At 30.0% G+C, this 11,471-nt stretch overlaps 1 protein-coding gene across 6 annotated transcripts in view; it reads left to right on the top strand.

Annotated features, from left to right (window-relative positions):
* Positions 1 to 7,529, top strand: part of LOC111699335 (GRIP and coiled-coil domain-containing protein 2) — a 30,252-nt gene extending 22,723 nt beyond the window's left edge. For all 6 annotated transcript variants that reach the window (XM_023469985.1, XM_023469982.1, XM_023469983.1 and 3 more), the window contains 2 exons: positions 11 to 143; positions 6,097 to 7,529. In XM_023469985.1, the coding sequence (XP_023325753.1) occupies positions 11 to 143; positions 6,097 to 6,195 (232 nt within the window). In that variant the 3' untranslated portion in view covers positions 6,196 to 7,529. The remainder of the gene's footprint in view (positions 1 to 10; positions 144 to 6,096) is intronic.
* Positions 7,530 to 11,471: the final 3,942 nt, after the last annotated feature.

The raw sequence follows: 11,471 nt of genomic DNA, 5'->3' as shown, positions 1-11,471 counted from the left end.
TTCTGTTTAGTAAAAACCATGGTCTGCATCTAATTTTAAATGATGTGACTGAGAACGGGCCTGCATGGGAGAGTGGTGTACGTCCTGGCGATGTTATTGTAACTATTAATGATTGGCTCATAGTTCTAATGGACAGACCACAGGTAGATCATTTCAGTCGAAGAACCTTTAAATCTATTAATTCTGTGTATTACAGTGTAAGGAGATCAAAACAATAGAATTCATAGCCTGTATTTTAGGACAGGCTATCGTTACAAATCAAAAAATATTTTTATTTGATCAAGGCTAATAAATTACGGTTGTTGATAAGGCTTTTTTACTGAAGGAGTAAAACAAAATGTTCAGACTTTCTCTATGTGTTTGCTTTTCTGCTTTTCTGCTTCTTTTAGATGAAGGAAAGTATTTCAATTATTTGCAATTCCACGGGTCAGGTTCGGGCCATTTTCTATTAATTTATATCTTTCTCATTCCGCAGCAGTCTGCCCTGAGTTACTTTTCCAGATAAAACTAATAAATTCAGGGGGAAACCATTTAGAATTATATCCCGGACCAAAAACTGACACATGATGTTATTCAAATTATTTAAAAGTTGTGGACAAAAAAATACAAGGAATTAAACCTTTGCCACAAACTTAAATTTCCTAATTTCTATATCTTTGCAACCAGATTGTCCACGACATTGGGCTGCAAAGATACAGGAATAAGAAAATCAGAGTTTGTGGCAAAGGCTTTTTTTCTGAAGAAAAAACCTAAAAAAAGGTAAAAAAAAAGCCAATTCATATTTATAACTTTATTTTTAACTTTGCATTATAAAAAATGAAATGTTTTACATCTTTTGCCTCTTTGAAATTAGATTAAAATACTTAATTTAAAGTAAAATTATAGTTTTTTTGTCTTGCCTTATTTTACCCTATTTTTAATATATATAGAGGAAAAATACAGTTTAATAGCACATTTTCTGAACTAATAACCCACAATTTATAATTCTCACTTTAAACTGTAGTGTTTAAAGATTGTTTGCTTTTAAGTTAAAAGTTTGAATTTGATACTTTAAATATGAGATGAATAAACAAACTATTCAGATTATGCAAATCCGACTTCATGGAGCCCATTTTTTCTCCTTTCTTGAAAATGACTCGACCTCCACAGAGGCTATTAATGAATATAGAGAATAAATTTATTCTTGAGCCGGGATTGTCAATTAAACTAGATCAATTTTGATTTGATGTACATCAACATATATTTAAAGTTTTTTTTTGCAGATTATTTATCAATGTCAAATTGATTATCAAGTACAATAGGTAGCAACAGAGAGATGGACCAATTAAACATAACGTCACAGGTGTCAAATATAATAAGGAAGACAACATTTTATCTCATTAGTTTTCCAAGATTGAATAAAAAAGTGTTTAAACAAAAAAAAAAGAAACACAATATTGCACTTATTTCACTGTAAGATAAACACTTTATTATCACTATTATCAATAATTTTGTCGGACCCATAAAACGATTGACACTTGTGACGTAAGAATACAGCTGTACTGAATCATGGTACTTAATAATCTATTTGATTGGATTGAAATTGTATAACTAAGTAAAATCTCTGTTTACATTAATCTATCTGTACTGTCAAGTGACTCAAACATGGCAATGTCTGATATTCAACAACAACCTTTGTTTGATCAAGTATGAACTAGATATCATTGTTTATATTGTTGAAAATGGATTATTTTCAATTGTGGTTTCTTTACAAAAGTGAATTGTGAAATTTTATACTGCAGGAACACATATTGGAATTATCAGAAGTTAACACTTTAAACCCAATAGTGATCTTGTGTTGCAGCCATCTTTGCATGGAGGGTCACTTGAAATTACGCTTACAGTCCCTTTAAATCAAAACGTCATCACCTTCCTAATTAGACGGAAGTAATTTTCTAAATTATTTGTCTCTCAATAAGCTGATAGTTAACCTTGTTTCCCTTCAAGTAGGTTAATTACATTCCTAACCTTCCTCAAGCTTTAATGGCGGCATTTTTAAAAGTATATTTTTAAGACTCATGTTTCTTTTTTCCTTAAAATTTAAAGTTAAATAAGCATTTTAAAAAATTTGTTATACATTAATATTAGTAATAATACAGATGTAGTTGTATATATCAATACAATGAATACGACTTTATATTGCTGTTATGGTTTTTACCAAGCTTTCAAAAAGTGTATATACTTTGCGTATTCTGTCTATCTGTCTGTTAATCTGTTTTGTGTATCCAATAAACGTCAAAACGGCTGAACCGATCGGGTCCAAATTTTGTGGCGGACATCAATTGAACCTATGGAAGGTTTATAGAGGATCAAAATTTCAAAAATTAGCTTCCAACAAAATTCAATCATTATTAAATTTTAAAAATCCACAAAATTTTTTATAAAATCCCCGAACTTTTATTTGTTTTTGTTTTACAATGTATATACAAATAAAAAATGTCCACATTTGAAATAGATGCCTAGTATAACACATACAAATGGAAACAAAGAGAAGCTGTCAGATAACAGATTCTTCTCATGTTTGCTCGGAAACTTGTAATTTTAAAAAAGCTTTTTAAAAATCAAAACCTAAAAAGAAACGCCGACCCTAACTGTATATAAGTTTTCATTTCTAGATATATTTTTTTGTGTAATTAGAAAATATTAAAATTGATTTAGTTCCACGCATTCATGCACAATAATGGGAAATAGTTATACAGACTCCATGAAGTTTAAAATAGAAAATGCAATTTTCTAATTAGAAAATAATTCAACTACTCAAACCGGGCTCAGTCACATTTGCCATGAATATTTTTACAATAAATACATTTGCCATAATATTTTTGCAATAAATACATTTGCCATAATTACACTTTTACGCTTGCCAAGCTTGCCATGGTAAGTGTAATTATGGCAAGTGTAATTATAGCAAAAATATTATGGTTTTAACAATTTGTTTGCTACACACACTTGTGTGTACAGCAGTTGAAGAAAAAAAGTATTATAAATGTTAAATTGTGGCGGTTGAAGAAAAAAGTTTGTTTGTTTGTTTGTAAAAAGTCTGTTATTCAAGCGGTTGAAAAAATACTTTTAAAAATCATTCTCTAAACTGCTAAGAGTATAAGTTTACAAGTCTCAACCGCTTGCTAATTTGCTACTGCAGTTTTTCCCCAAGAATATCCCTGTGAACTAGGTAGATGGTAAAATGCAAAATTACTGGTACGGGTTTGTTACCTTTTAGCTTCTGTAGCTTTCATGTATGAACACACATTTTTTTTAGATTCAAAACATTTTTGTTCTTATTTGTTCTAGCTCTTCAATAGGATCGAGGAGTTTTGAATCAGATTAGATTCTTACATGCAATTTACATTAGTTTGATATAATATACCATTGTTCTTAATCTCTCTCTTTAAACATATAAGCATGTTTGTACAATTAATGAACAGTATAAAGTGTTGCATAATATTGCACAAACATTTATAGCATTACAGTGCACTTACATTTTTAGTGCAACATTGCATACTTATTTGGTAAATGCAAACAGACTTTCCAAAATAGATAAAATCGCAAAGCAAGGTCAATTTTGGGCGGCCTTCAAGTTAATCACTAAAAAGTAAATTGACAAAGCTTTTATTTAAAACTGTTAGTTTAGAACAAGATAATTATCAGTATTATGAAATTTATTGATTATTAATATTATTAAATATACAAAAAAAGATTACTATAAATGGTTATTTTCGGGCGGCCTGCAATAAGTGAAAAGTAAATAAACAAAGCTTTCATTTAAAAATTTTAAATGAAAACAATCATTTTACTTTAATTATTTACTGCAACATCTATTAAAGGATATTGTATTTGGTCTAGAAGACTCTTAAAAGAGAGTGACCGTGGCAATAAGGGTGTAGTTAGGGTGAGAGTGTAGCATTATACAGCCAATCTCACATATGAGAATACTTAGCAAGAGCACATGAAATGTTCGCAGCTTCAAAGGGTTGAGTACAATTTATAAAAATATATCCAAATATCATTGTAGAATCTAGAGTCATAAGTTTTTTGATAATTTTTAAGAAACCGTTTTTTTATTTTTTATTCCAGGTAAATTAATAGCCCTGAAAATCTAAATGTGCAGAACAGCAATTGATATAGTTAACTCGTTTTTCCACGGCATTTGATTTGAAATATTCTGATTATACGACATTTTAAAAACTCTTGCTTTGTGTTCATATACCTTAGATTGGCTGTAGGATAAAATTATAGGATAACTAAGACGTCAAACTAAGAACAAAAATGTTTCAAAATTTTTAATATGTAAACGGAGAAATTTGATTTTCTTATGTATCTGCAAAAAATGTAGACTGAAGGAGCTACGAGGTCACAAAGCAGTAACGTCGCATAAATATGGCCTTAATCTTCTGTCTAGGTTGCAGTGGTAATATGTGTCTAATTGTTAATTAAGAGTGTAAAAACATTTATTAGCTTTTCACCAGCTCGTATTCGCAGTTTGTATTTTACAATTATTTAATGATCCCAACGAAAATCAAAATTAGATTCTGCTGTGTGCAAAGGAATTGAGTCTTTGCCACAAACTCAAATTTTCTTATCCTTATATCCGATGGTGTAAACTGTTTACATGACAAATTTAGATTATTTGATCTAACAGCTTAAAACATGGAATAACAAGACTCAATTCAGGAACTTAGGCAATTAAATGTGAATTAACAATGAGAAACAAATATAAAATAATAAAAATAATACTTTTGCGGCCAATCCTTCAATATATGATGGGATATTTTGTTTATCTTGGATTAATGAATCTGTATCAAAATAATATTTAATATTTACCATTTTAATGGTTTACACTATTTTTTTTTCCTTTTAATAATATAATTTTTTCCTAAAAAAATCCATTGCAATTATAAAAATGTTTCCTTTTCTTTAATTCTAACTCTAGTTTCTCTAGACTTTACAAATTTAAAAATGTTAAAACTGGAAAAAGTTATCTCAAGGATTAGGCTTTTTATTCAAACACTGATAAGCTCTTTAAAATTTTTCTCCGTGGTGATTTACAAATATTTTCAAATACATTTTTTATGTATTTGCCTCGAGTTAAAATAGTTCAAAATGAAGACTAATTTAGACCTTGTTTCAAGTGGCACTCTATTGGAATCATTACATGTCTGAGAAAATGCAATGAAGTTTGTTTTTCTATTTAAAAATTGGTAATTTTCCATCGATAACAAGCGGATACAGTTGGGAATCGGGCATGTAACTTGTGTACCTCTTAAAAAAAACATTTTTTTTTTAAAAGGGATTTGTCACAAATTTTGATGGGAGACTTTTTAAAATGTACTTTTCTAATATTTCACTTATTTTGTCAAGAAATTTTATTTGCTTCTAAAGAACGAATTATTCATGCTAAAACATTTTTTTTTCTTAAATTTTCAAATTGATAAAATGTTTCATAATCTAATTCCAATCAATTTGGAAAGAAAATTTTGATAAATGTAATTCCTAGAAATTTTTTAGTTTGTTACTTAACATTTTTTCTTAAAAAATCATTTCTTCAAACCAATTAAAGAGAGAGCCCTGAATTCTCTCCTGATAATTAGAGATGGGCATGTTCGGCTTTTTCTTTTTGTTAATTCATGTGAACGACCCATTTCGTTCGTCTTTTTTCGATTGATGAAAAAGAAAAAATTTTGTTTGTGCTTAAAATTATTTTTAATTTTCCATTTCTTTTGTTTTCTCACGATGAACGATCGTTCAGTAAACTCGTTCGTTCAATGAATCGTTTGTTCACTAAGAAATGATAGTTTTTTTTTCAAATATTTGTTTAACAAATCGTTTGTTCATTAAAATTTTTTCGTTTTTTTAAAAAGTGTGTCAAAAAAATTGTTCGATAAGTAAAAAACGATAGTTTTTTTCAAAATCATTTGAACTTTTTTTTCGTTCAGTAAAAACTATCGTTTTTCAAGTTTGTTAGAACAAGTTTAGGCTTACATAATCAGGTTTCATAGATATAGGGATTATAAATTTGAGTTTAAGAAATTCGGTTTCTTTAAAGTTTTATTTTTTCAGGTTGCTGCCCATTTGTTCCAAGCAGGGGCTAACATTGTTAAACTAGGAATACAGAAGAGCAGAGGAACCAGTCCAGACAGATATCTGGGTATATACTAAACTAGTAGTACAGATAGATATCTGGGTATTTACTTAACTAGTAGTCCAGATAGATATCTAGGTCAATACAAAACTAGTAGTCCAGATAGATATCTTGGTATATACTAAACTAGTAGTACAGTTAAATATCTAGGTATATACTAAACTAGTAGTTCAGATAGATATCTAGGTCAATACTAAACTAGTAGTCCAGATAGATGTCTGGGTATATACTGAACTAGTAGTACTGGTAGATATCTAGGTATATACTAAACTAGTAGTACAGATAGATATCTGGGTATATACTAAACTAGTAGTCCAGATAGATATCTGGGTATATACTAAACTAGTAGTCCAGATAGATATCTGGGTATACTAAACTACTAGTACAGATAGATATCTGGGTATACTAAACTACTAGTACAGAAAGATATCTAGGTCATTTCTAAACTACTAGTCTAGATAGATATCTAGGTCTGTACTAAACTAGTAGTACAGATAGATATCTAGGTCATTTCTAAACTACTATTCTAGATATATTATGCTTAACTTATAATCACATTCCCTAAAATATGGGAGTCCATTGTGCAGTGTATCTTTATACTTTTTCTCTTAAAAGGTTAGCATTAGCAAGATATTGCTAATCCCAAAAACAAATATTCTACTTTTTATAATCTGGTTTTTGGAATCTTTTAACCAGAAGTGAACAATGCCACGTGATGATTTATTCAATCTACGAGTGATTGAAAGCTGCAAACAATGAAAAGTTTGGCACATTTTAAACGTGCAAAGTGATTTTATAAAGTGCAATTGTAAAACATGTAATTTTGCAAGATTATCAAATGTACCTTGTCTAAATGGAACTAAATCGAATTGCAATTTTAACATTTACAGAAGATAATGGTTTACGTAAAATAACTTTCGACGATTTGATAAAGCTAATTTATTTTTTAACTAGATCAAAAAGATTCCTAGATTTTGATCACTATATTATTGGATATTTCTAAAATCAATTTTTGAAAAAAAAAACTATAAATAGAAGATGATGAGTAAGTTTATTTTGAAAACTACGTGATTAGATGTGAAACCAAGATCATGCTAAAATCAAATCAATATTTACATTTATTTAATCCTTTTCTGTATCTTAATCAATACTTTGATTATTTTATTTAAATGCTATTTTTGTAGCTTCTGTTTTTTTTATGATATTTATCAATGTACCTACCGACCTACCCCGACACCCTAATATTACAAACCAACGCTTGTATCATGAATTGCAGTACTGTTATACTGTACAGTGCAGTTTTGTATTTGTTCATTGTTTATATATGTACCAATGCAACCAAAGATTTTTATTTTGGAAGCTTTTTTTACTTAGATCAAACAATTTTTAGTCGGAAACTTTTGTGAAATGTTTTCAAAAAATGTTACAAAGCTGTAACTATTAATATTGAATACTTATGTATAAATAATAAAAATGTATTATACCTTTACATAAACCTAGAAATATATACTATTTGGAGTTGGAATTCATAAGAAAGAGATCTGAGAGAAAAATATTAAACATGACCAATTGTTTTATTAAGATACATCACACAGATCCGGACTGGTAGGATAGGTTTTATTTTTTTGTTAGATTGACCCAATCTTTAAAGAGTCACAACGACTTGGCCATTGAAATAGGAAGACGACTTTTAGAATCAAGATATAACTTTATAAAGTGCAACAAGTGTGAAACACAATGAGTGTACATTGTAAGCAGACACTTTGCACTAAACTGGTGATCTATTAAGTGTCTAGTCAAACTATTCGTTTTGCTAAAATTCACCAAATAAACTAAGTGCTATAATGTCGTCTACATATTTCATTGTTTACTGGTTATCACTGTACCAGTACTTATAGAGCAAAACACCAGTGAAATCTTAGATTCTTTTCATAAAGGTTGCATGCGGCCAGTGCTTAGGATCCATTTGAATTTGATGCGGATCCGGATCCGAATCCTGGATCCGCACTGGAAAAAATGGATCCGGATCCAGTAAATTTCTTTAAGATTTACTTAATTTTTTAACAAAAAATTGTTTTCAAATTTTTGTTTTATTTTTTTCACTTATTTTTATCCTAAAACTCAATGAACCATTCAGAAATGAGGGAATTTTTATAATCTCTCTTTTTTCAAAAGTTCAGATTTGAGTTTAGGATTAAAAAAGTTTTTTTTTGCAGTTTTTGGTTGATATTTCACCCCGTGGATCCGCATATTTTTGCGGATCCGGATCCAGGAAGCCAAAATCTTGCGGATCCAACGGATCCTGATCCTAAGCACTGCATCCGGCATAGAGTTTAAACTACATTTCGACAAAATTCTTCTTTTTTCAAAATTATCAGAATCATGGACACTGGACAGTCAACAGAAGAAAACAGTACAAATGATGAGAAGAAAAATGAAAAAAGAATATATGTCTGTATCACCAGAACTTAGAACTCTAGAATGGTGGATATCGAGATCAATGCTTGATCTCCTCTTTTTCTTAATATCGAGACTAACCTAATCTTCTACTGATAAGTGTATAAAATTCAACCAATCCGAGTCGCGTATCAGAAGCCGGGAAATTTGAAATATTGCGCGCCATTTGAGATTAATATAAAGAAAAGGGAGGGAATTTCTAATTTTAAAAGCCGGTTTTTGATTTAATTTTCTGTACTATATTCAAATAAGAGTGGATTACGAAAGAAATTAACCCTATTTCTGCTGGGGTACTTGAAAACCAGGATATGCTGGGGGGGGTCAATTTGACCCCCCTCCCCTCTAAATCCCATGCTTGATGTCCAAATATGACAAATGACACATCATTGGAAAGCTCTTGTGCTCTACTTTTAAAATCTGAAAAAAAATTTGCAAATTTGCAAAAATTGAATTTTTTATCGCAAAATCCAGTTATAAAGTAAAAATGTTTGCAAATAAAATTTGTCTAAAAAATGAAAAATTATACATTTTTGAAAAGCCCTTGACCATGCCATTTAAATATGCAAAAAGTTTTGCAAAATTTTAAATAACCTGATTTTTAATCAAGAAAAACTAAACATGTGCAAATTTCCTTTGACAGGTTGTTTGCAAAAAAATTTGCAATTTTTTTTCGCAAAACTTAAGCAATTCGTTTTCTTATAACAAAGGCTTTCCAAAAAGCTAAATTTTATCAAAATCTGACAAGTGGAAGTGGGTCAAAACAAAGATTTAGTTTGTTACAGGAAAAAGCAGTCATTTAGTATTAAAGCCCGGTTTTAGGCCTAAAGGGAGGGCTTTGGCCGGGTATGTAGGAAAAGTCAGAAAATTTCAATAGCCTCAGACCAATACTTTTTGAGTTATGTAAAAGAAACTACAGGGGGGGGGGGTCAAATTGACCCCCCCCCCAGCAGGAACTCGTACAAAATAAAAACTTTTTTTAGTTTTTACAAGTTTCCTTTAAAGTTGCTGGGAGTTTTAGGATTTTAATATAATTCTGTTTATCACTAGGCAAATATATCTATTTATATATTTGCATGTTGACTGGTGCAAACACAATATTTGCATTGAATGAATATTTTGCTAAGATTGTCCTAGGCACGTCATAAAGGAGACAACTTGACATTTCTGTATACAGCTAATTGACCGTTTTAAAACTTTAAAACAACCGGAGAAAAGAAGAAAAAAATCTAGTTAAACACTTGCTGTTGTTATTGTTGATATGTTTTTAATGCTATTTAAACAATTAATTTAACATACTTTCAATCGAAATGATTACTTTCAAATTTGAAAAATTATGGAATTTTATTAATAGACACAATTCTTCGATCCACACAAAATTCAGTTGTTTTGAGAGTTTGTGCAGGGGCGTAAATAAGGATTCTGTAGAAGCGCGCCGAATTCCCCCCCACCCTAAAAAACATTAAGATATAAAATTATTGGTTTTAGTTGGGTTTGATTTGCATTTTCCACTCAATTCTGGCATTTGCAAACTTCATCAAATAAAGGCTTCATTTCATACCTTTCAGCTTTCACCTTGTTTTATATCCTTCATTATAGTCATTCATTTTACATTAACTACAAAGATCTGTAAAAAAACTGAATTTATGTTAAGTTACTCTAAGAAGAAAAAGATGTTACTTTTTAAATCTTTAGAAAAGCTACTCTGCAAAACTTTGAAAAAAATATTGTCTTTGTTTATATTCTAATTTCTAAAATTGTCTTGTTGTCTGCATATACTACGTATATATGTTAATTTCACTATATTTAAAGAGAAATGTCTTACTTTTTAAAATTTAATTCTTAATAATCTTGATCTTTTAACATTTTATTCCCCCCGCCTTTCCCAGGAAGAGCTACAGGGTGTCCCACGAAACATGACAATAGGAAGACGACTTGAAAGTCGTCTTTGGTATTTGAATTTATTTGTGACATTTAGTCTTCTATCTACTTTAACATGTATGATTCTTGAAACAATTATCACATAATTCTCCTCGCCCTGGCATTTCCAAAAAGTGGTCTGCGTTTTTTGTGCTTTCAATATTACCGGAGATATAAAGAGTTTGGTTCAGATTTCTATTTTGTTAAATAAAAGCAAAATTGTCGAAATCTGAACGAAATTCTTCATATCTCGGGCAATATTGAAAGCACAAAAAAGGCAGACCACATTTTGGAAATGGCAGGACAAGGGAAATTTTGTGATTATTATCTCTAGAAATTTACTTCTAAAATTAGATTGACAAATAAACGCAGCAAATTATATAAAAAATCAAGACGACATTCAAGTCGTCCTGCATACTGTCATGTTTCGTGGGACACCCTGTATACTCAATTTGAAATATAGTGGAAGTACGCTACTACATTAAAAAACTCGATTTTTTGGTAACATTTATCTATGTTACTTTGATTAAGAAAGATTATCTGCGCGAAGCGCCAACATTTTTTTTACATTTTTCCTAATAATTAATGGTAATCATAGACATGGAGAATGGAGATCAAGTTACTAAACGGGGATATTTGTGTCCCCAAGATTCTAGGGGGGGGGGTAAGTAACCCCAATAACCCCCCGTATTTACGCCACTGAGTTTGGAATTCTGAAAACATGCTCATTACAATTAAAACCATATTTCCGTAATTAAGAAATTTCAAAAATGGCGTTTGCATTATTTATTCTTATTTTGATAGGATTGATTATTGAATACCACCAAAACTATCGAAATTTCTAACATCTTCTCGTTACTGTTTTAGATACAATTGTTATTGAGTGGCGTTTACAGGAATTTATCCAGGGTGGGGGCTT

This window comes from Eurytemora carolleeae, unplaced genomic scaffold (assembly GCF_000591075.1).
Source record: "Eurytemora carolleeae unplaced genomic scaffold, Eaff_2.0 scaffold344, whole genome shotgun sequence".
In the NCBI taxonomy this organism is placed as follows: domain Eukaryota; kingdom Metazoa; phylum Arthropoda; class Copepoda; order Calanoida; family Temoridae; genus Eurytemora; species Eurytemora carolleeae.
The sequence above is the reverse complement of the archived record's forward strand: the minus strand, read 5'-3'. Positions and strand labels throughout refer to the sequence as shown.